At 42.2% G+C, this 26,677-nt stretch overlaps 1 protein-coding gene across 1 annotated transcript; it reads right to left on the bottom strand.

The window, feature by feature from the left end:
* Positions 1-3,045: 3,045 nt before the first annotated feature.
* On the bottom strand, positions 3,046-3,779 carry LOC120653409 (putative germin-like protein 2-2). The gene is made up of 2 exons (XM_039931161.1): positions 3,668-3,779; positions 3,046-3,581 (listed from the first exon to the last, which is right to left on the bottom strand). The coding sequence occupies exons 1-2, from the start codon at positions 3,777-3,779 to the stop codon at positions 3,046-3,048; spliced, it is 648 nt and encodes a 215-aa protein (XP_039787095.1).
* Positions 3,780-26,677: the final 22,898 nt, after the last annotated feature.

Raw genomic sequence — 26,677 nt, 5'->3', positions numbered from 1 at the left:
GCGGAACAGTAACCGGCACAGCCTTTCTTACGAGAAGGTCAGAGGGTGCGATTCTCTCACCCGTGTTGTGTTCGATCCTTTAGAGTAGAATAGTGGTTCAGAAAATTGAAATATGCAGAACTAAACGGACGCGACGAAGGCTCCTGGTCAGCACGTCAAGTCCTCGTCTCTTGCTTGTGGCCTTGGTTTCTACGGCCCATATGTCAGTGGCTGCTGGGTGGAAACAAAGACATCGAATTTTGGGGAAGGAGATGAAGTTCAGCTGGCGCCACCGACAGTTTTAGCAGGAAGATGTGCGGGAAAAGGACCCGATCCCTCTTCGCCGATCTCCAATAGATGGGACCTGCATGTCAATCTCACAAAAGAAAATGGATGGTCCCCTATCCTTAAGTAGTCTGGGAGCCATTCCAAATAGAATGTGAGTATGGTATTGACAAACTCTTGAGTAGCGCAGTGGTGTATAGGAACTGCTAAGCTTGTTTTGGCTCGTGTTCGAGCCTGAGTGCAGGCAGAATTTTTCCTCCCTTTTGTGCTCGATCGGCTCACCTGTTTTCATAGCTGCCTTTTCTTCTTCCTGGGTCGGGACCTGTTTTCACAATGGACCTTTCTTCTTCATGGGCTGGATCGAGTGGATTCTTGTGGCTCACTCAAACCTCTCTGCCAACACCACAACAATTTCGTATCAGGCCTGACTTTGAAATGGGCCCATGCCTTATATCTGTGGCCACCACCTGGCCACAGTGTGGACATGCAGGAGAGGGCAAACATGTTAGCCATGATGGCCTGCTGGCCCGCACTCGTACACATGGACGTCGGCTCACTCCAATCCAGTGGAGCCCATGTTGACATATTTGACCCACAACCCTAACACGTGGACCTTCTGGTTCCAATCAGCACACGTGGCTGCTAGCTAGACATATTGGACCAGTAAACTGGGGCCTACAGTTGCACGTGTTAGCCACATCAGCCTGCTGAGCCCACACTTGTACAACTGGACGTCCGGGTCAAACCTTTCGCAATGGGCCCGCGTTGATACAGTTGACCAACAAGCCAGGGACGTGGACCGGCCGTTCCTTGATGAATCGCCCTGGTCTGGTTCTATGACGAATTGACTACATGTGGCAGCCGGTCTGGTTCCATGATGAATCGCCCCGATCACAAGTAAGTTGACTAGATGGCGTACCTTTTTTGTGACGATATGAAATATTGTTCTGTGACGCGCGTTTTACTTTCGCCGTAGTTCCGCAGGTGCTGAGGGCTGTGCCGATGAACTATGACGAAACCCATGTTACACTGTGACACGTGATTTGCTTTTGTCACGGTTGCGTAGTGTCCAAGGGCTGCCGACGAAGACCTATGACAAACTTGTCTTTTTTTATCATGAATGCGGTCTGTTCAATGACGAAGCTACAAACGTCATGCGGAAAAATGTCATGGATGCTACTATTTCTACTAGTGTGGGCTGTGGTGTGGTGGGCGGACGCGCGGTGGCGGTGGCGGCGTGGTGGGCGGGCGGCACGGCGGCGAGCGGCGCAACAACTCAGATGGGTTTGGCAGGCCCGTGATGGGCTCAGCGGGCTCGTCACAGGCTTTTCTTTTTTTTTTTTTTATTCGATTAACTGAGACGATTGCATTATAAAAAATCACCTCGGTTAAAGCATTTACCAAAGCGGTTTTTGCAATCGCCTCGGTTAATACCACGAACCGTGGCCTTCGCTCCGAGATGGTTGCAAAAAGAGCCTCGGTTAATGCTTTTTGACCGCCTCGGTTAAAATTACTATAGTAGTGTCGGTTAATTATTTTTACCCGCCTCCGTTAAGTTCCTTTTTAGTTGTGTGCCCTGGTCCACCCAGGGGCGGGGCTCTTGTTTCCTTAGCAAGGTTTGCCTCCTTCGCAAAGATCAAGGGTCGGGGGCCCACCGCCGGTCACATCGGCATGATGTGGGCCCCGCTAGCCCGGTGCACCCTCCTTGCCCTATGCCTTGCAGTGGAGGGTGTCTTGGTACAATCTATCCGGTCTGGAATGACGGAGAGAGGCACGACCGGTGTGAGCACTGGTCGTGGCGTCATGATGGACCGGCTGACGGGGCCTGCTCCTGTCGGTCCTCCGATCCGCAGGCAGCATCTCCATCGTGCTTGTCGGGTAAGGGGCGCGTGTGCACGTCTTGTGGGCCCAGAGCATTTAATGATTTCTTGGGCATTCCTGAGGGGCTTACGGGTTGGATCCCGCTCGGGGTCGGCGCGGGCTTCCCCAACTCATCGGCTGGCGCGGATCGGGAATGCGCCACATGCCCGGTGCTTGCTCACTTGGGCCCTTGCATCATCTGCCCAGCTGGCGGGCCGGCGTTGGTTGTGTCTCCGTCGGGTGGGCCGATTCGTCTGTCAGTGGCCAGCTAATTCCTTGCTTAGGCCCATGAGGGCCCCGCTTTTTTGGTACCCATGGTATTTGGCCCCTTCACAAGGGGAATAGGAGTGATATGCGTTGGTCGAGGTACAGGTTTGGAACCCCATCTCATAATGCCTATACATACACTTAAACAATCTTCACTACCATTAGCTGACCCAGGCCATATTACTGAGGTGATGATACTCTTTTGATGATGTATGTAAGTAATTTGATCATGCCACCATAAAAATGTCTTATGGCCATGATACTTGAATTCATAGACATTATTTAATCTGAGTCTGTTCTTTTCGAAGAAGTATGCAGCTTGTTTGCAGATACGTATCTTTCTAGTTATTGAACGTAATGTCGATCAACCATGGATATTGACTTATTGATGCCTTAGATAAGTTTTATGATGGCTGGTTGATGTAAATATTATTTACACGTGACAGATAATGATTAAACTATAATACCACAAGAACCACATTTACTGCTCAATATGTTGGAAAGTGTTAGAAAAGAAAACACCCATTAATTTGAAATAACAACACAAAATTAATGTCATTGCAAATCAACTTACAATAATGTAAATAATACCATGAGAATAGAAAACAATGCAGTTGCTAAACAAATAGTTATAAATCCTACCGGACTACTTAATTAGAACTGAGCTTGCATTAAGTCCACTGTTTCCTTGTTGACCTTGAAGGCCTTGGCTAGTATATTATGCCCAATGGATGGCTTGGATCCAAACACTGTGTTGGCAATAGTGATGACTCCAGGGTTCTGGCTACTCAATCCTGCAAGAGCAACAGCACTGCCTGTACCATTGTTGAACTGGAAGTGTACCAATCCCTTTGGGAACACAAACACATCTCCCTTGTTCAGAGCCTTGGTGATCAGTTCATTGTTTGGATTCGAGGTAACAAAGCCAACGAAGAGCGAGCCCTCCAACACTGTCAGTATCTCTGTGGCACGAGGGTGAGTATGAGGTGGGTTCATGCCATTGGGAGCATAGTCGATGCGAACCATGGAGATCCCCATCGTGTTCAGGCCAGGGATCTGTGCGACATTGACTGGTGTCACAGCTGAGCCCTGCTTGTTGCTCGTGTTGCCAACCTTGTCAAGGCCGGAGAAGTAGAAGTCTTCTGCTGCGACGTCCGTTGCGTCTTTGCAAGCGAACCCATTGACTTGCACTGCTTGGATATATTCATACATGCATGTAAGATAACCTCATGCCAATGCATAAGAACGAAGTCAATCCATACAAGTTTGTGTATACCTGGAGATGTCTTGTCCGCAACGCAGACATCTTGGAGAAGGCTCGGATCTGAGGCGATGGCACAAGAGCAGGCAACAGCCAACAGAGCAAGGAACAGCAGATGACTCGCCATCCGTACCTGTACTACTGCCTCTCTGTTTCTCCTGGATTGTCGAAACAAAATTCGCTAGTACTAGAGTTTAATGGTTTGTGTGAAGAACTGTGTGGTCCTTAAGCATGGAGGAGGCTGTATTTATAACGAGTAATCATGCATGATTTATTTGTTTTCCGGGGCGGGGTTTATTTATTTATTAGTTTACTAGATGACCGATGATTTTGCTTCATCTTTGTACGAACGAGTCTTCCAATTGGCATTTGGCAGCATTGCGTGTGCTTGATTGAGAGGCATTGGCAGCATGCGTATATGCAACGACGGCAATGAATCTATTATTTATTGCGATTGAACAAGTCAAAATTTGTTGTAATCCATTGTGTTTTGGTCTTTCCTCCAAATTTTCTACTGCAAATATGTTCTAAGCTGTGTTAGAATACTGCATGGAGTTCCTTTTTTATAGGTTCACTGCTAGAAACCCAAATTCCCCTGTGTGCTAATATAAGATTTTCTTTTAACGGTACTATGAAGGTTCATAGGAAAATACTAATTTTCTTATTGGTTTATGTGCAACTCACAAAAAAATTAACTCACAAAGGAATAATGGATCTATGCATGATTTCAAGTGGAACTCATGATGTAGCACAAATATCTATATTAAAATCTCAAAATGTGATCTCGTCAGACTTGAAGCAACAAGATTTACCTCCAGCAACCATTTAATTTTTAATGGATTAAAAATTGTAATAGGTATTAACATTTGAAGAACACATGTATGGCTCATTTTCTCTATTTATTCCAGAATTAAAATTTATAATTGGTATTTCTTACTCATATGGACTCCAAAATTGATATTTTTTATTTTTTTCTAAAATCACGATCTTTCATTTAATGGTATTTTTTAGTATGTTAATTTCTATATCTTGGATTTTTTAGATAAGGCCTGTTTTCATTCTTCATGCCATTTCATTGGCTGTTTTTATTTATTTATTTTATTACTCTTTTATAAAAGGGCTGTTAGTTGTGATTTGCGTAAAAAATAATTTATGGGTCCAAAAAAATGCCAAAGAAAGTTTCTGACTTTGTTTAGATTTGATATACACAACAAAAAATGTATTATTTTTTATTATTCATGTGTTTTGATCCATGAAATACATAACTTGCTAGTTGCTACACATTTTATTTTTCATTTTGACCATGCAAATATGTATTACCTAAATGAAATGTTTCAAATTATTGGTTTTCCACAAGAAATGAATTTTCTCACCACATTAAAATTAAAAATGAGTTTCCATAAAACTTATGCCTTTTTATGGAAGTAATGAGAGTGTGTGTTTGTGTGTGTGTGTGTGAGAGAGAGAGAGAGAGTAGTGAGTGTTAGTAGTAACCATAACAAACAATGTTCCATCCTAAAAAGTACGTGTTCTGTATATATTTGATGACATAAATGTAACCCTAAAAATTATCTAAAAATGTATTTTAAGCTGAAATTTATGTAAAAGATACATGAAACACAAGGTCTAATGATAAAGTACATATATATAATCAAAATATATTCAAATTGCCCACCACATGTTTATGAAATAATACATAATGATTCTAATACATTAAAGATCAGCCACTACTGGTACGGTAATAGACTTCCTCTTCACAAATGCTCCTTGATTATGATGGCAGCACAGAGCATCCTCATTAGCTAACAAGATGCATGAATCAGCAATGGCTGCGAAAGGTGTAATGTCAACAAACTTATTATAATCCTCTGCAGACACGCTTGTCTTGTCCTCGACTCCAGCGATGTTTCTTTTTCCTAAAAGAACTATGTGCCGCTTTGGCTCTTTGCTTGTTTATTATCCCCTTCTTTGGCTTGCTAGATATGTCCTTAACATAGAAAACATGAGTGACATCCTAGGCTAGGATGAATGGCTCGTCTCTATACCCAAGATTGTTGAGGTCCACTATTATCATTCCGTACTGATCCTTTTCTTACCCATCCTCCAGTCATCTTCACCCATTGGCACTGAAACAGAGGCACCTTGAAATTGAGACCGTAATCCAGTTCCCTTATATCCTCAATGCAACCGTAATGTCTCCTTTTTTCATTGTTGAATGTGGCACCCATACAAAAACTGCTATTTCGGTTAGTGCTCTTTTTATCATGGGCTATCGTGTAAAAATGTATTCCCATTTATCTCGTACCCTTGGAATGTTAAGAGATTCTAAGATGGTCCCCTAGCCAACAAGAACAACTGTTCACTTACATCCATATTATGCACTAGATGCTTCCTCAGCCAGCCAGTGAAAGTGTCCATGAGTTTACGTGTAATCCGGACCTCAAACTTTTCTGGGAATTTAGAGCACAAAATATACTTATGTTTCTCGATATATGTATCCACCAAGGAAAAAATGTTGAAGAACCACGTAGCGTGCTTTCTTGAATGAGACACCATCTGTGTAGAGATATAAATTCTTCCCTAGTGTGCCCTTTCTACATAGTCTCCCCTCATGCCGCGATTCAGGAACCCCCAATTGGTTTAAGGTCATCAATAAAGTCAACACAAAACTCAATGACCTCCTCTGTTCCATAGGTACTGGTGATGCTTCCTTCTGGACCAGCGCGGTTACAAACACATTTTTTTAGTAGCTCCATGAACCTCTCGAAATGGTACATGTTGTGTAGGAATACAGGTCCGAGGATATCAATATCTTTCACAAGGTGCACTAGAAGATGTGTCATAATATTGAACAATGATGGTAGAAATATCAACTCAAAGCCAACAAGACATTGTACCATATTGTTCTGCAGCTTTATAAGATTGTCTGGGTCAATTGCCTTCCGAGAAATTGCGTTGAAGAAGGCACATAGCTTAACGATGGATAATCAGACGTTCTCAGGCAGAATCCCCCGTAACACAATCGGAAGAAGTTGTTGACGATCACTATCGACCATTTCCAGGCATCAACTTGATCATAAAATAATGAGAGATTGCATTTCTAACACGCATCATTATCCAATAAAGTCCCTAAACCACACTTTACCTTTTAGAAAATGCAAATTGTGTTTTTGAGCTAATATGCAGGTTACAAGCACACTTTGGCCCGACATAAAATCATAGAAAATATCAAAGCGTCGATTCAGGCTCATCGGACCAAGTGTAGCCCAAGAACCACTTCAAATCCACTCAATATAGGCTGACACCAACATGAATCAGACAAGGGTGGCCAAGACAGCCCACAAGGAGGAGATTGGGGGGCGGTTGGCGCCATGGGCTGGTCGGCCGACCAGGCCCGTGGGCCCCACTGCCTCAACCTCAACACGTGGCGCCTCCCTAGTGGCTCCTTAGGGCGGTTGCAAGGGTCTCACCCTGTGGCTCCCTGCTATAAATACAAGGGGGGGTAGAGATTAGAACACACACACACACACACACCCCACACCTCACTCACCTCTTGCATAGTCTTTAGGTTTAGTGGAGTTTAGGAGAAGTCTAGGAGTCATCGAGTAGCCGGATTTGCTCGGGAGTTCTGGTATAGGGTTCATCTCTAGCTCTATCTTGTAATATTCGGTTGTTTGTAATAGAATTAGACTATGGTTACCGATATCTGCTTGAAGCATGTTCTGAGTTATCAGATATATGTTTCTTGATCTGGTTGCGTTATTGTTCAATGCTTGCATTGCATGATCGCCCTGTGCTTGCGATGGCTAACATATCAGCCTTAGAACTCTATCAACTGCTCCAGTATTCGTATGTTTGCTCTAGTGTGATGTCTGTCCATCCGTAGGGTGGGGGCTCCGCGCGGGACACTAGAGTATCGCTTACTACTGTAGACATGGTGTCAAGATTAGCTAAGAGTTGCTGGATATCAACTATACCCACGGTTTGTATAGGTAGCCGGCAGGTGGTGACAGCCCTATTCGAGCCCTAGTAATCCTCCACGTTCGGTATGGGGGGTAGGAGGTGCATAAAGCTGCCGGGGTGTACGGGCTCCTCCCGTTGCCTTGGTAGTGGTCTCCCTGTTGTGTAGTTTAATCTCTGACGATCTAACCATAAGATGGCATAGATATAGCTAGCCTAGCACAGTTGACTCGAGCTTTAACTTCTGCCTTGCTCCCGGCCTAAAGCATGTTTTCTCTTTTCTTTTATTTATTTATCCAAAGGGTAGTTTGTGTGTGTCACACTACCTCCTACCATGTTATCTATCTTACCCCTATTTATGCATGAGAATATCCAATCTAGATAAAGTTCATCAACTAGTCTATATCTCTTCATTCACCGCCTTCCCTGCGGAAATATAAATGAAATCTTGGTATACTCCCAGGTAAAATGTTACAGCGGTATTCCGTGCGCTTGCGGATTTATTCGTGGTCCATGAAATACTGCCACCCCAATTGGCATTGTTTATTTCACATTTTGACCGTCAACTTCCTGAAAATAGATTAAAACCTTGCACCATGTTCCATAGATAGTTTGTTTATTCCTAACGGGTTTCACAAGTTTTGGATGAGTCGTGATTGCAGGAACAAATGTACAAAAAATGAGGCAAAACTGGGTGAAAACCCAGGCCAACCGGCCTCACCTAGGCTGGCCGGCCTGGCACCTCTACACACCGTGCCATGTTAGTGATCCATGGGAGAAGAATCACATTTACCTCACTCCTATGCATGGATTTCAAGTCTGTTTGATCAAATGAACTGAAAAGCTTCACCCACGGATTGAAGGACCAACTTGCATGCAAGAGTTGGGCAAATCATCGGACAACCGCCTCCCTGGACAAAGCACAAGAGTTGATCGATATGCCGCCGGTGCAATAGGCCGAGGCATGCCGAAGTCAGGCCAACCACCCTTGACAAGGCCGGCCGACCTATTAACCGTCAAACGTCATCGATGCAACTACCACTAACTCCATGAGATTATCAGGGTCATCAACAGCAAAGGCAATGACATGTGGGCACCATCCCTTGGCCGGCCGGCCTAGGGGAGGCCATCCGGCTCAACTTTGCAATGTCTCAAGCCCAGCTTCGCGTGAGAGCTACTTCAACCGCTATATCTGCCTACAAAACACGCAACCATTTCAGTACCGACCACAAGACACTATAAATAGAGCACCATCCATCACTTGTAACAAACACAAAAGGATCTCTCTTCTCTTCACTTTCATTTCCTAGAGTAGGTTTAGTGTTCTTGTAGTTATAGTCGAGTCAAGCTTGTCTCGGATTCCGAAGTCATCATCGGAAGTCTGGTATAAGCTCTTGAATCTTTTCCTTTGATATTATCAATATAAACTATCTTCTTTATCTTTTCAAGTCAGCTTTACTTTCCACATTTATTTATCTTTCCAAGTTATCCGGCTTGTGTGCAGAAGTAAGTTCCTCTAGTTTAAGCTTTGTTCTCTTCCTAGTTTTATCGGGATCTTACCTTGCGGGTTTTCTTGCCTGGACTAGGGAACTCAAGTTAGTTCTCTAGGTTGAGGGTTATTTCTCTTATACATGACAAGAGAAATCCTAACACCGAGTGCAAACATGGTGTCTAGCTTAGTCTTAGCTAAGAAGTGTGTTCCACCCCACGGTACAGGCAAGTGGTGACAGCCTTGTCCGTCATTTGTAGTCCACCACGTTCGGGTGTTTTCATAGCAGTAGTAGCCGACTGCTCTTGGACTCCCTTCTCATCCCTGTTTGAGTCCTCTGAGGCCGCCAAAGTAAGTGTTAAGTCCCCGATAGCTAGTTAGAAGCAAGGTTATTGCCTGGCCATTTATCCTGTCTATCTATCTGTCTTACCCCCACTAAATTAGTCTATTGATATAACTAGTAAAGTTTGTCATTTGATTCACAATACTCTTAAACCATTAGCGCTTCCCCGAGGAAATTTACGATACCCTGGAATACTCCAAGTGAAGTGCTACACTAGTAATTTTGTACGCTCGTGGAATACATATTTCTATTGAGCATAAGAAACACCAACATCGACGATGACCCATGTATACAACCTTTTTGCGGTGAGTCAACCATATACTATCTGTATCATCTAAACAATGTGTGTAGGCTCTATATCACTTGTTCATTTGTCCTGATAGGTTACTAAGAGCAGGCTAGCCATTGATGGTTATGAACAACAATGCTCGTGGGTTGAAGTATTGTTGTTCTTATTCATCCCACATATGTACACCTTCTTCATGCCATAGCAATACTAGTTCTTCAACCAATGGTCTTAGGTACATGTCAATGTTATTCATGGGCTGCTTTGGGCCTGGGATAAGCACTGGCATCATGATGAATTTCCGCTTCAAGCAGAGCCATGGTGGAAGATTGTACATGCATGGAGTCACATGCTAAGTGTTGTAGCCACTGGTCATCTCACCGAAAGGATTCGTGCCATCCATACACAAATCGAACCTTATGTTTTTCACATCTTTCACAAAGTCTCTGTATGTTCTATCTATTTTTCTACACCGCGATCCACCGGCTGGGTGTCTCAACATTGGGTCTTGCTCATGTTCTTCTTTGTGCCATCGAATCAACTTAGCATTGTCTTTATTTCTAAACAAACACTTCAAACGTGATATTATAGGCGAGTAGCACATGACCTTGAAAGGAACTCTTCCTAGGACGCTCCCCCTCAACATCCCTAGGGTCATCTTTCCTGATGTTGTAACACAATGCACTACATATGGGGTATGCATCCAAATTCTCATACTCATCACCGCGGTAGAGGATGTAGTCGTTGGGACATGCATGTATCTTCTGCACCTCCAATCCTAAAAGGAAAATAAGTTGTTTGGCTTCGTACGTTGTGGTAGGCAATTCGTTATTCTTAGGAAGCATTTTTTTAAAAAAAAAATTCAGTACTTCACCAAACCCGCACAGTGAGGGAAGCCTATAGCACTGGGTATGCCCTTTTGTAATTCACCAAATCCCTTGTTGGATATACCATGTGTTGCCTTCCATTGCAGCAACTCAACGGTGGTGCCAAGCTTCTTCAATCCATCTTCACAGTCTGGGTACAACAACTTGCAGTGGTCCTCTAACATCTGCTGGAACTTCATCCTCTCCTTTTCACTCTGACAATCTTCCTACGCATCGTGCAATGCCTGCCCAAGATAATCAGTGGGATCATCTTTTGCCGCCTTTGCTCCAGGCTCTTCCATGGCAGTATCGTCGTCAAAGGCACCGAATCCAGCATAGATAGGAAAGTGGTCGTCACAATCTTCTTCTTCATTGTCTTCCATTATACCCCTTTTTTCTCCATGACTGGTCCAACAAATATAATTGGACATGAAACCATTAGTGAAAATATGGCTGTGAAGGGTTCTTGAAGTGGAGTAATCCTTCTTATTCTTGAAATTTCCACACATAAAGCATATGAAACCATTCCACTTGTTTGCCTCGGCCACATCCAAAAAGTAAGGCAGTCCATCAATAAACTCCTTGGAATGTCGGTCAGCATTGTACATCCATTGCTGATCCATCTGCATTGTTCTCAAAAAATAGAACTAATTTCATTAATAAAATTCTTATACGCATAGTTCAAATGGATAGATTTCGTTACACATATCGAGTAAAAAGTTGAAACAATTAAAACCCTTTTTCACCAAGATGAGACTCACCTTACCCCTCACGGAGGTCCAACTTGTCATCCCAAAGGTTTGACGAAAGGGGCTTTAAACCCACGAAATTGATAGAAGGAAAATATTTCTGTTGAAATTCTAATACTTTTTACACTAGCAAATTTCCTACCCACCTTTTGTACTAACGTATTACTTTCCTTTGGCACACATTTTATTTTCCTTTGCACATGCATTCACCCATAATACGCGTCACTATTTGTTTTGGAAGGATAATAGACATCATTGTTTTATGGAAGGTAAAAAAAGACGTGTACTATTTTTGGAAGGAAATAAATGATATCGATGTTTGATGGAAGAAAAACATCTCCACTAGTAAATAAATGAATAAATTCTCATAATTATAATAACATGATTAATTAAAAGGGATCCAAAATATCTAGCACACAATTTGAATAATAAATTCATCATACATCATGATTAATTAAAAGGCTACGTAATCCATAACACAACATGATAAATTAAATGATCCAAATTAAAATACCTAATAAGCTACATGCTAATGTAAACTACTCACGAGACCTATTGATCAATGCCTTGTGAACAGCCTCGCAAAGACTCGATACGGAATGGTCATATTCTGCCATCTCGATGCTTCACGCCTTGTGTTATATCGAGCCATTAACTCACGATCATCATCCGTACAACTTATCAAATTCACGCTGAAATTTGTAATTTGCTTTTGCGAGTGTGAAGTAATGAAATGCTTTCTTAATCCAACAATGAATACGACCGCTAACAAGTCCAAGACTCTCCTTAGTGCGGAACTCAAGGGAATGTCCGGTGTGCTTCAGATGATTGCGTACCGACGCTCGAGCAATCGCACAGTGCTCCAATGCATCATGTTGCAAAGCCATACTCACTACACTTATCAAATGAATGTAAAAAACTGAATAAATTCTTAGAATCTCACATTTGACATTCAAATCAACATTTCATCATTATACATACTCTCCTTCTAAAAAAATCCTACTATACTCATTATCATATCCATATTTGATCAACCAATACAAAATAATTCATTTGTGATACAAAATAAGTACCAAGTATACAGCTTTTTTTCACTTTCAATAATCATTCAATTTAAAATACTCTCATTCTAAAAATAAAAAAATTCAACTATACACATTTGTCATATATATGGGCATATATACAAGTAAATCACACCTACTCTATACTCATTTTGATCAACTAATACAATTAATCACATCTACATATACAAACCTTAGGTATCACACTGAGTTCAAATGGTGTATAAAAAAAATCCAACATTTTCCCAATCTAAAAAACCTCAAAGAACAGCAAGAACAAGTGAGCTAAATAGCTCGGGCGGGGGAGGAAGATGGGGGTAAGGGGCAATGGAAGTTTGATCCCCCCCACCCGGCTAGCTGTTTCACCTGGGACTAAATCTATTTAGTCCCGAGCCAACGTCGGGCGGTACAAATGAGCAGGACCAAAGTCGTGTTCTGTAGTAGTGAACATAGTAGTGGCTGTGTATGCCTTAGACATGCGAATAGGCACGCCCCATTTGGATATGCTGAGCACAAATAGTATTGGACATTACTGGTAAATCGTTACTTTTGACATTTCATCTTTACTTCCAACAATTCTAACACTTAGTTATGTGCGCGCAATCATATTTTAATAGCTACTTATTCATAAATCAGCTAAGACTATACTCTAGATGCTTAATTTTGAAGCTTGTTCATTTTGTTGATGATTGCAATGCTAATAGTCTCATTTGATAAAACTGTACCTCAGCTTGGTCTTCATTCATCTTCTGGATTTTTTTTAACACTTGTGCAATGTCTGAAACTGCTGGATTGTAGATACCAATGCATTAACCTTGCATTTAAAGCACATTGAGCCTAGAAGCATTCACTTTTGATTCAAGATTTTTTTCCCTTTTCAATTCCAATTTTTTGGTATGTACTGTTCATCTAAAAATATTGGCAACACTGCTTGGAGACAACGAATTTGAACACTGAGAGGGCTTACTGCTTCAAAGAATTTCTTGCTTGGACGACACATGTAATGAAGTAGTGTGTTCAAGTTGTTTTAGTGTTCTCTGCAGTTTCTAGAGAAATCACCGTCATATTTCTGGTGCAATAATGTATGTCTCGAGAACAAAGAATTCTTGTCTTTGAGGTATTAGAATATCATTTCCTCAGTATTCAGATTTGCTATTTATCTAAGAGAAGATGATACTGAAAGTGAAATCAGTTTCTGAATTATCTGCTTTGGTGTAAGAAAATCTCTGGAGGCTGCTCCAGGAGAGTCAATTTGTTACTCTGAGACAATAGTCAGCACAGGCTATGGTAGATCAAGTAAAGGTGGAAGGCGTTGATGGAAATCTTGCTCTCATACTCATGAAGTGTCTTATTATAAATCAACTAAATTTCTACTTGGCTTGGCCATGCGAATTTTTTTCCTTTTGAGCACATACAATGGGCATCAATATGGACAAAAACTCTGTTGCAGTTATCCATGCATAGAAAATGTGCATTCTTCTCTCCTCTGAACACTATGCCATAATAGCTTATTACAGACGCGTTTTAGACCTCATCACAGACGTGAAAAAAACGCGTCACTTACATCACGTCTGTGATAACAGCACATCAGAGACGCGGATTTCGCGTCTGTGATATGTCCACATGAAACTTGCTGCAAGATACATGCTTCCTGCCCTGTCTGAATCTGCTTCTAATATTTCACATGAGAGAGTAATCAAATCCTTTGAAATAAGTTTGGTAATCAGTCTTTGCCTCACCTTGCTTGAAGACCATCTGACTAGGCAAATAACATTTCTTACTCTATTTTACTACCAATGTTTTGTATACAATGATGTGCTTGTGTTTTGGAGTGATGTAAACTTTCAAGTAGTGGAGAAGGTTGCAGCTTTGTTTATAAGCATATTGGATTCTTTTTGCAGATGAGTTGATCTTTTCGGCCAGTTCTGTCACCCGAGTGTAGTCACATTGCATCAGTTGGAACTTCAAAAAAGATTGTGGAGGTGACTCTGTGTTTTCCAAGAGTTTACTTTGATTCTCTTCTGATTTGCAGTTCCACCGTGGTGCAGACAATGATATGAATTGTTTTTGGGACGTTCATTTTTTATTCAGGCCGTGTTTGGTTTTTTCATGGAAATACTGTAGCACGCTTTGACCGCTAATTTAGAGTACCAAATGAAGTCTAATTACAAAACCACCTCCACAACCTCCGTGTAAATCGCGAGACGAATCTAACGAGGCCTTTGACCGCGCGATTAGAGGATGGTTACTGTAGCATCACTGTGGCAAATCATCAATTAATTACTGCCACTAGATTCGTCTCGAAAAGTTACACCCATCCCTGAAAAGATTTTGCAAATAGACTTCATTTAGTACTCCATGCGGGCGTTTGTCTTTTTGTGTAAACTTGACAAGACCTGTAACCAAACACGGCCTGTATTGCTGAGTTCTCAGTTTCAGCCATGAGTTTGTATGAGGTTTAATGTCCTGACTCCTGAGCCTTTGTGCTCCATTCGATATTGTGTAAGGTCAACACCTGTATCTTTATAAAAGTTCAGGGTGTAAAGAAAACTGCTTGTGACATGTCCGTTGGAATGTCTATATTAAAATGAAATCTGGTTTGGTTTCCTACAAGAACTTGGGAAAACTGGAGTCGTCGCGCAAAAAGGAGATGCGGGAGACGGCGCGCAGGGGCGCACCTAGGTGTCCGTGCCCAGGTTGGCATGTGCTCGGGTTCCCGAGGCCGGTTCTCCGTGGCAGTGAGTACTAGAAAACTTTGACAGTTAATTACGGTATTAAATAAAGTCAGTTTACAAAACCAACTCTAGAACCCCTGCGCTACGAATTCTGAAAAATGTAATGAGACCTTTGACCGCGTGATTAGAGGATGATTACTGTAGCTAATCACTAATTAATTACCGTCATTAGATTCGTCGCGAAAAGTACCAATCCCTGAAAAAGTTTTGCAAATAGACTTTATTTAGCACTTCATGCATGCGAGATTCTTTTCTCGGCTTGTGTGCACTAGAAAAACCAAACAAGGCCCGAGTCCCGACCTGAGTTATGTTCAGTCGTCCGAAGGGGCCGGATAAAGTTTTGATGGTAGCATTAAAATGAGAAGATGTTGACGCAAAAATCAACGTACTGGAATCGGAGAGCAAGTGTTCGCCAAGCTCCAGAAAGTCAACCAAGCGTGCTAGTCAATTTGACCTATAATTGACAAGGGATAAAACAAAATTAAATTCGAGAGCGTATCGCCTGGGATTCCGAATATCTCTCACACAGGCGCAACGGCAGACTCTCCCGATAGGGAAAACGACAAAAGAATATTAAATGCAAGTACGAGATAAGCGAGCGCGTCGGCGGGTTCAGCCGATGCGGAAAATGACAGAATCAGCTTAGAATAGCCGATTGCACGTATGTAACAAGATCTAAGTTAAGAATGTGTAACTTAGACGGTGTAACTCGAAATAGATCTAAACCGACCTTTATGATAACAAGATGTTACTGCAAATTCTATAGCCGATCTAATGTATTTCTAATCGGATATATGTGATAATGGCCAAAAACATAGGAAAAACTTACAAATCTAGCCGATATCGATAAATTGTGAATAAATCTAGACGAGAAAATAGCGATGCGTCTGAGATCAAAGCCTAGATAAACTCGATAATTTTTTAATAGATTTGAACGGAGCCACAGCGATACGCCCGGTAGCTAAAGCTCAAATATACTCGGTAAAACAAAAACTCACCAGTAAATCAAGTCGCTCGAATGTGAGACGTTCTTGATCAACTTGAAAGAACTCGCCGAAAAAGAAAAGTGCAAAGAAATTGTAAAGAGTTTGTTGTATTGGATGTGTATCAACTTTTTCCGGTCCCGTACAATTGATATATATAGCCTAGGACTATCAAGTGCTAGCCGATTACGGCAAACACATTACTTGACCTAAAAGATAAAGACTTCCTAATTTAAACTGAACTAAAAATTACAACCGAATCGTCAGAATCTTCGTAGAACTCGAACTTTCTTTTTCCCCGCCTGACTCATCGGCAACTCTTCATCGGCCGATCACCAAACCGTGCAGATCAGCATCTTCATAGAATGTTCCTCTGGCCCATCAGCTGCACTCCATCGGCCAGCACTGATCCTGTACATCTTTTGGTTTCTTTCAAATCGGCAACTCTTCCTTCACCAAATCACCTTCCTTGACACGTGTCAAAAAACGGTGTCAACACATGCCCCCCAGTTTCAGAGTAATTTATTTGTTGCTCCGAAATTACTCTGATTCATGATTACCCCTTTGTACCAACGCTCCAATCAACATTTAGAGCAGTTCTTCGAATCTTGTGCACACGGCACGCTTCAGTACAACTAGGTAAAACTCTTCTTTGCCCTTGCCCTTTCGCTTCCCATCCACACAAATCCAATGCGACGATTCATTTTCTGTCTTTTCGCCCGATTCATCTCTTAAGTTTAGCCCATAAATATCACCCCTTGGCTTGGCATCGGCGACAAGCCTCCATTAGTTACGGCGCCTCCTTCCTTCTTCTTTCTTCAGCCGAAAAACTCTAGCTTTCTTCTGTAGCAATGGTGGGTTCCAAGCGCCTCGGCGAAGGCCCCTCCAACGATCCCCCGGCGATCCACCGCCACTAGGAGTAAGGCTTCTTCCCTTACTCTAGATTATTATGGCTTTACTTGACCCTGATCTCCAATTTCTCTAAACTTTGAACAGGGACGACGCTCCTCCTTCCTCGAACTCCTCCGATTCGGAGGGTCCTCCTTTTCCCGGTGTCCCCGAACACACCAAGGAGTACATCCGCCAACTTCTCCATGAGAAGGATGAAGCTCGGTAGAACTACTCCCAGGAGACCATTAGGTCCCAGCGCCTCGCCGCCGAGCTGGAGGTGGCGCAATCGGACCGGGCGGTAGTCCGGGCCCAACTCGCCGCCGCTGACTCCAGGGTTGCTTGTAAGTCTCCTTCTTCATGCAATGCCCCCCTTCTCTCTAGATTTTCAACCCTGACTTCTCGTTATTGTAGTCCTGGAGTCGCAGGTCCAGACCCTCCACACCGCAGCCACCACCGCCACCAGCTCGGTGAACGCTCGCGACAACACCATCAGGCGTCTGCGGGACATCACCCGTCGCATTCGAGAAGTTGCCGAGCATGGGGTCCATCGGGGTGCTGCCGTGGCCCATGCCATAGTCCAGTACCAGTCCGGCCACGACTTCCTGCAAGTCGAGCCGGTCAACCTCCCGCTGGGCGGCGAGGACTGGTGGGCGTTCGAGGAGCTCGCCGACGACATGGAGATGGCAGCCACAGCCATCTCCGAAGATATTAGCATAGAGGCAATCATCGGAAATGCCTTTGCCGATGACTAAATTTCTAGGAGTAGCATCTAGATTTCTAGGAGTAGCTTCTAATGTATTAGCCTAATCATCTGATCGGCTTTTGTAAAAACATGATCAATGAATCGTTTCCTTTCCTTTTCTGTCAACCTTTGTTAACATCCTCTGAATTTCTTTGTCACAAAAATCCACACTGATCTGAATCCAAATATCTTGGAGTGTGTAATTTTTTTGCACTAAGGGCGATACATATCATATCGGCCATTATAATTCAACCGATAACTCAGATCAATCGGCTATGCATCCACCCAAACGCTAGGATAGTATTTCTTCTGATATTTCCCGTTAAGGGCTCTAGAAAATTCTTCTTCTTCAAGCGTTTCTAGAATATATGCCATACCAGGAACACACTGATTTATTCTAAATGGTCCTTCCCACGTTGATGACCATTTGCCGAATTTTGAACTCTTTGTTCCTATCGGCAGAATCAACTTCCAAACCAATTCTCCCTGAGCAAAGGTTTTAATTTTCACCTTTTTTTTGTACCATCGGCCAACCCTAGCTTTATTTGCCTCAACATTTACAAGAGCCTTCAGCCGATGTCTAGCCAAATTTTCCAACTCATCTTTCATCAAAGCCGAATACTCATCAGATGTTAACTGATTTTCAAACGTGATACGTCGCGAATCAAGCTTTAATTTCCACAGGAGAACAGGTTCATGCCCATACACTAACTGATATGGAGACACTTTAGTAGCACAATGACAAGCCATCCTATATGCCCACAAAGCTTCATTAAGTACAGTATGCCACTTCCGAGGATACTCATCAATTTTTCTTTTAATTAGCTTGATAACTCCTATATTTGATGCCTCTGCCTGGCCATTAGCTTGGGCATAATATGGAGAAGAATTCAGCAGTTTAATCCCCATTCCATTGGCAAGTTCCTCAAATTCTCCCGACGTGAACATAGTACCTTGATCGGTTGTGATGGTTTGTGAAATATCAAATCGATAAATAATATGCTATTTGACAAATTCAATCATCTCCTTCGACGTCATATTTTTCAGAGGAATTGCTTCAACCCACTTGGTGAAATAATTTGTGGCCACCAAGATGAATTTATGATTCTTGCTGGATGGTGGGTATATCTGACCAATCAAATCAATCCCCTTCCCCAAAATGGCCATGGCTTAATTATCGGATTCATAGCAGATGCAGGAGCTCTCTGCACACTTCCAAACTTCTGGCGTTCTTGCAACCTTTATAATAAGTAAAACAATCTTCTAGCATTGTTGGCCAAAAATAACCATTTCTCCTAATTACCCACATCATTTTGTACGCCGATTGATGAGACCCACAGACACCTTTATGAATTTCACCCATCAGCACTTTTGCATCTTCTTTATCAATGCATTTGAGCAAAACCCCACCAATCGTCCGATAATGTAACTCTTCTTCCAATAGCACGTATTTAATTGCTTGGAATCTGATTTTTCTATCCACTTTCTTGGAGGGATCTTTTAAATAATCAACAATTTCTTTCCTCCAATCATCGACTGCCAATTCCAAGACCATTACCCTTTCCATCAACTTATATCCAGAAGCATGCTGAGCCAGCATATTTGCATCACTATTATAAAATTTTGGAACATGCTCGATGGTCACCTTCTTAAATTCTTTCAGCAATCGGAGACATTCTTCATGATATAAATGTGGAATATCATCTTTGCACTCATATTCCCCAATTAGCTGATTAATCACCAGCATAGAATCTCCAAAATTTCAACTACATCGGCTTTGATTTCTCGAAGTAATTGGATTCCTTTGAGAATAGCACGATACTCAGCTTGATTATTGGGTGCAGATGCCTCAATTAGAAACGAGAACTCAAAATTTGCCCACCGAGGGAAAATCAGCACTACACCAATTCCGGAACTATTCCCACACGAAGATCCATCAAAGAATAAAGTCCAAGGAACAAGATCTACCATGGTTAATTCCGATCCACAATATTGTATGACAAAATCGGCTACAGCTTGACCCTTAACTGCTTTGGCCGATTCATATCCTAAATTAAATTCTGATATGGCTAAAATCCACTTCCCTATTCTCCCATTTAAAACCGGCAAAGAGAGCATGTATCTAATCACATCATCTTTGCTCACGACAACACACTCAGCCGATAATAAATAATGTCTAAGCTTAGAGCAGGAAAAATATAAGCAAAGATATAGTCTTTCAATTTGAGAATACCTGCTCTCAGCGTCTAGTAGTCTTCTACTCACAAAATATATAGCTCTTTCTTTTCTTTCAAATTCTTAAATAAGGGCCGATCCGATAGCACGCTTATCAGTCGATAAATATAATTTAAATGGCTTGTGTTCTTGGGGAGGAACCAATACGGGAGGATTTACCAATTAATGTTTGATTTCATCCAATGCCTTTTGATGTTCCTCTCCCCATACGAATTTTTGATCGGCCTTCAACTTCAGTAGTGAACTGAACGGCTGAATTTTTCCGAATAGATTAAATATAAATCTCTGAATAAAATTAATTTTGCCTATCAACGGCTGGAGTTCAATTTTTGTTGTAGGGGCTTCAACTTTGTCAATAGCTGATATGGTTTTCTGACTAATCTCAATTCCTCGCTCATGCACCATGAAACCCAAGAATTGGCTAGCCATTACACCAAAGGCACATTTGTTCGGATTCATCTTCAAACCATGCCTCCTTATGCACTCCAAAGCTTTACGCAAATCGGCCAAATGTTCTTGGTATCCCTTTGATTTCAAAACTACATCATCAATATGGATTTCCACAATCTTGCCGATGAGTTCATGAAAAATATAGTTCATAGCTCTTTGATACGTGGCACCGGCGTTCTTTAGCCCGAAGGTCATAACTACTCATTCGAACAAACCAGGATGTCCTGGACACCTAAACGCAGTCTTGTGAATGTCTTCTTCTGCCATAAAGATTTGATTATATCCGGCATTGCCATCCATGAAGCTGATCACTTTGTGTCCAGCAGCAGCATCTACCAACATATCCACTATCGGCATAGGATAACCATCCATCGGCATGGCCTTGTTAAGATTCCTGAAATCAATGCACACTCATAATTTTCCATTTTTCTTGAAGACAAGAACCACATTAGAAATCCATTTAGCATAGCGACACTGCCGAATAAGGTTGGCTTCAATTAACCGTGTGATCTCGGCCTTTATATCTGGCAAAATCTTAGGATTACACCGTCTTGCTTCTTGCTGATATGACCGATATCCTGGTTTTATAGATAAACGATGCTCAACAATAGATCTATCCAAACCAGGCATTTCATAATACTCCCAAGCAAAGCAATCTTTGTATTCCTTTAATAAATCTTTCAACTTTTGCTTGTATGCAGGATCCAAATCAGCACTAATAAATGTCGGCCTTGGTCTATCACCATCCCCAATATCAATTTCTTCCAACAAATCGGCCGACGTAAGCCCGTGCCCCAATTTCCCTTCTTATTATAGGAACTCATCCATTAAGAACTTTTTGAAGAACCGACTGCTTGGATCGATGTAGAATCATTGTCAGCTGATGAACCATTATTTTGTTCACCATCGGCTTTAGCTTTGACACGCCAGACTTGTGTCCTGGCTTCCTCTTTGCTCGGAGTCTGCTCTTGCTCTTCCTCTAAACACGCCTCTTCTGTGATCTGGTCAAACCTCCAGGACACCATTGAGGCTGACTCGTGCGATCCGAATGCGGCTCACGTTCTAGATCTCTACGCATCGGCTGATTGTCTTGCACCCTGTCATTGGCCATTTGTTCTAACCGATCATGTGCGGGCACTCTTCTTCCAGTAGGATCACGTAGCATGGTCCTGCCCCCCAGTCGATCGTGCACCGATACCTATTTTCCTAGCCGATCATGTACAGGAGTATGCTCATGTCGGTAAGACTCATCAACATGACATGGCCTTTTATATGATCGGCTGCCTTGACCATTGCATTCGGGACAATCATATGCCGATGGCAATATCAACCCCTCTTCCCAATAGTAGACAAAGAAAGGACACCTCTAATGTTCCTTTTCACAACGCGCCTCTTCATCTCTACGTTGTTGTCTTTCACGGTCATGCTGGAACTTGTTCAACAGCATCTGAGATGTGACACGCCTTCATGGCGCCGAAGAACATCCGGCCTCTTCTTGTGGACCTTTCCCTTTGACCTCATCGGCTGTTATCTGTGCTCTGGGGTCAATAGCCCTAGATTTTCTGGCCGATGATGATGTCAGGATCTTAGCTTCAGGAAGACTCTTGTCTTTGGCCACGTCCACCATGTTGGTGGCAAACGGATGCTGGTCAATCTTCATCGTCCTCTTAGGAGTTTCAATTCTCAGCTTCCCTTGCTTGAAGGCCATTTGAAATTGCTGCCGGAAGACTTTGCACTCATTTGTATCATGCGACGTGGCATTGTGCCATTTGCGGAACTTCATGATCTTGAGTTCCTCTTCCGACGGGATCTTGTGATATGGCTTCGATTTGATCAACCCTTCCGACAATAACAAGTCAAAGATCTTGTCGGCTTTGGTGATGTCAAACCCATACGACTCGGGTTCCTTTTTCCCAAACGAACACGCCACCGGCTTCTTGTTGTTCTGAAACCATTCAGTCGATGCGACCGTTTCTTGATCCTCATCAGAATCGTGATCAGCGGAATATTCCACTAAATTCACCCTCTTCTGAAAAGGCTTCTTGGACTCGTAGGGCCGAATCTATCCTGTCATTCGGCTTGCAATCTGGCTGATGCTCTCAAACTCTCGTGTCGCATACTTATCTATGATGTGCGGCAAAAGCCCATTAAAAGCTGCATTGACTAACTGCTGATCTGACATAATCAAACTGTAGCATTGGTTCTTGACGTCTCTGAACCTTTAAATGAATGCAGCCACCGATTCATCATTCCTTTCTCTCAAGCCAATCAAATCGGTCAACTTTAATTCAGTAATTCTAGAGAAGAAGAACTGATGGAATTACCTTTCCAGATTGGCCCAATATAATATGGAGTTTGCTGGCAAAGTGATGAACCACGCAAAGGCCGATCCAGACAAGGAATCTGTTAATATGCTCCATTGTAGAAACTTCTCCCTGCCCTAAAAACTTGGTGTAATCAGGCATCTTGTACTTATGTGGGAGAGGAATCTGATCATAAGTCGAAGGATAGGGAGTCTTGTACATGACAGATTGCTGCTTAGGCCTTAATCTAAACTGCTCCCTCATCACTTCAGCTATCTTAGAGGTCCAATCAACCTGCTGATCAACTGCCGGCATCTGCTGAGGAGAAACCAAATTTGCTGAGTTCATTGCCATTGCAGGTTGTGGTGACATAAGAGTCATTGGCCATTCTGCCGATGCCATCTGATGTGTTTGCTGAGCCACCGATTGGGTGACTGCTGAGTCATTGCCAAAGCAGAAGTGGTCGCCGGCTGTCGAGCCGACGGACTGGCTGACTGCTGAACAGTAGAGTCCATGTACGGCACATTGACATATCGCAATATTCTAGTTGCCTGATCATGGAAAATCCAATCGACTCCACCCGCATGAGGAGATTTTGAAACCAAAATCTCTGAAGGAGACTTGGGTTGGAGCAGAAGCGGGAGATGTTGCTGTGGGGTCATCGGTGGTGGCACCGATGTGTTGAACTATGCAGATATCTATGGACTCCATGTATTGTGTGCAGTTGGCTGCGCTGCCGATGCATCTTGCTGGGAGCCCATCGGCTGAGTAGCTGATGGATCAGGCTGAGAAGCCATCAGCTGAGTAGCCGATGCATTAGACTGTGCATTGGGTGGTGGAGTAAAGAACTCAGGTGGCATACCAAATCCAGTAGCCGGATTCCATCCTTTTGGAAATCCAGATGCAGATCCCCCTTGCACAGCTGTAGGAATAGGTAGAGTAGTCGAATAGATAGGAGCCGTTGGAGCTGTCGATGTTGCAGCAGTATCTTATTTTGATGTTTGACTATTGCTTGCCTCTGGTTGGCTATTTTGAGCCGACAAAGCCGCTGCCATATACACTTCCAGAGGAACATAGTTCATTTAATCTGGCTGTATATAACAAGGACCCATGCAACCTGGAAACGTGCCTTCTGCAAAAGTCTTGACTACTGCGTTGTGCACCGTGTTGCCCATGACTGTTACACTCTTGACGAATGCTTATGCCACAGCTTGAGACACCGCATCTATCATCTTGTTATCACGCTGTGCCTCTGTCAATGGCTGGAAAGATAGGAAATCAAACTTCTTGATTACATCACCAGACCTATTCATGATGTATGACTTGAGGCATTCACGCTTGTATCTTTCAGCAGCTTCAAGATATTATTTTTGTTGATCTTATTTGAGCTTGCTTTCATCAACAGGGATGTAGTTGTCTTCATTGACTTCAGATTCAGCACCAATTTTCACCATGTTGAAGCTTCTGGTCCCACCAGGCGTGCCAAAAGATGTGTTGACGCAAAAATCAACACACTGGAATCCTAGGGCAAGTGTTCGCCAAGCTCCGGAAAGTGTAACAAGATCTAAGCTACGAATGTGTAACTTAGACGATGTAACTCGAAACAGATCTAAACCGGCCTTTATGATAACAAGATGTTACTGCAAATTCTATAGCCGATCTAATGTGTTTTTAAGCGGATATATGTGATAATTGCCAAAAACATAGAAAAAACCTACAAATCTAGCCGGTATCGATAAATTGTGATTAAATCTAGATGAGAAAATAGTGATGCACCCGAGATCAAAGCCTAGATAAACTCGATAACTTTTGAATAGATTTGAACGAAGCCACAGCGATACGCTCGGTAGCTAAGTCTCAAATATACTCGGTAAAACAAAAACTCACCAGCAAATCAATTCGCTCAAATATGAGACGTCCTTGATCAACTTGAAAGAACTCGCCAAAAAAGAAAAGTGGCGAAGTTGCCGAAAAATAAAAGTGCAAAGGAATTGTAAAGGATTTGTTGTATTGGATGTTTATCAACTTTTTCCGGTCCCGTACAACTGATATATATATAGCCTAGGGCTATCAAGTCCTAGCCGATTACGGCAAACACATTATTTGACCTAAAAAATAAAGACTTCCTAATTTAAACTACACTAAAAATTACAACCGAATCGTCAGAATCTTCGCAGAACTCGAACTTTCTTTTTTCCCTCCTGACTCATCGGCAACTCTTAATCAGCCGATCACCAAACCGTGTAGATCAGCATCATCATGGAATATTCCTCTGGCCCATTGGCTGCACTCCATCGGCCAACACTGATCCTGTTCATCTTTTGGTTTCTTTAAAATCGGCAACCCTTCCTTCACTAAATCACTTTTCTTGACACGTGTCAAAAAACGGTGTCAACAGAAGACAATATTCTCCAAAGGGAAACTCAGGTGGCCAGGCGAATAGATAATTGGTGTAATTCAAAAAATCATTCTTTATGCATGGGGTTCTTAAAATTTTTAAAAGTTTAAGTAAAGATATGTGATTTAGGCATGTTACTTTATGTTGCTATTATGTTTATTGTTTGTTGTTTAATTTCTTATATATTATAATATATATTTTTGAATTATTGTTGTTTTGTTCAAATTCTGTGTCCGTAGCATCCCACGGGCCATCACCTAGTCATCAGAATGGCGGTTGGGAAAAAAAGCTTGATATACTACGTGGCAATGCAAGTGGCTTGCAAGAGAAGTGTAAATGGAATAGTGTTTATATACGCGCAATGTTTCTTTTTCTGAGTTAACACGCAATATTTTTTTTGAAGGGGACTATGGCAACTCCATCGGCTATGTCACACCCCAAAATTTTAATTTTGAGTTGTGAATATATTTTTGAATAAACTTATCCATCTTTTGAATATTTCGAGAATTTTTCTAGAATTTTCTAGCAATTATTCTCTTCCTAGCATTAAGTCCAATTAATGAAAGTTCTAGAATCTTTTTCACGAGATTCAAATCTTTTATTTGGACTTCTCAAGACTCAAACTGTCTCCAGGATTATTTTTTTCTTTTTCTTCTTCTTTGAAATTTTTTGGATTTTTCAGAATATTTTTTTGAATTAAAGAATTTATCTAGACTTTTCTATATTTATTTTACGCCCACAAAATATATTTAGAGCTACTGAATTCCTTTATCTTTTCTTTCATGAATGGATTCAACTTGTTTTGCTCCACCGAGTTTTTGATTCTTTAATCTCTCACCTCGGTCAAATCACACTCAAAATGGAGGCATTGACGTCACCATCAGCTCCGACGGGCAGCAGTGCAGCACTATCACTCTAAATCCCTAGTCCTAATCAGATCAACCCGACCCATGCGAAACCCTGGATCAACACATCTTCGTCATTATTGTCCTTTTCTACGGTCCAAACCAATCATCTTCCTCGATCCGTTTCGACTAAGCTGGCATGCTTCCATTTACTTGGATTCATCTGACCACCTGTCGTTCTCTCCCTCTTTATCTTTATAGCTGCGGCCCGAATTCTTTCCATTGCCCGAATCAAACTCAGCCTAGCCAAGCGCCGCTCGCTTCCCTCTTTTCCTGACACGGTAGCTGTTAGCATATGCCTCCTGCCCCTTGTTTCTCTATGTAACGTCACGATCGCACTTGCCATCTATCTGCTTTTCCTTTGTCAGGCCTCGTTTAGATGCACCCAGTAATGGTTTTGAAAAAAAATCTCTTCACATTTAAAGTACTAAACATAGATTAATCACAAAACTAATTACAAAACACGTCCGTAAACTACGAGACGAATCTAATGGGCCTAATTAATCGGTCATTAGCATATGTTTATTGGATTTTTTTTTAAATTTTAACCCTTTTTTAATCTAATATTCTAATAATAACCTGTGTGGATTTAAATTTTTAAGAACTAGCCCTTTTGGTCATGCCAAAAC

This window comes from Panicum virgatum, chromosome 1K, assembly GCF_016808335.1.
Source record: "Panicum virgatum strain AP13 chromosome 1K, P.virgatum_v5, whole genome shotgun sequence".
In the NCBI taxonomy this organism is placed as follows: domain Eukaryota; kingdom Viridiplantae; phylum Streptophyta; class Magnoliopsida; order Poales; family Poaceae; genus Panicum; species Panicum virgatum.
The sequence above is the reverse complement of the archived record's forward strand: the minus strand, read 5'-3'. Positions and strand labels throughout refer to the sequence as shown.

Coding starts and splice junctions, on each gene's coding strand:
- LOC120653409 (XM_039931161.1), bottom strand. CDS start 3,779: ATGGCGAGTCATCTGCTGTTCCTTGCTCTGTTGGCTGTTGCCTGCTCT. Junction 3,582..3,667: donor TGCGGACAAGACATCTCCAG/GTATACACAAAC, acceptor ATATCCAAGCAG/TGCAAGTCAATGGGTTCGCT.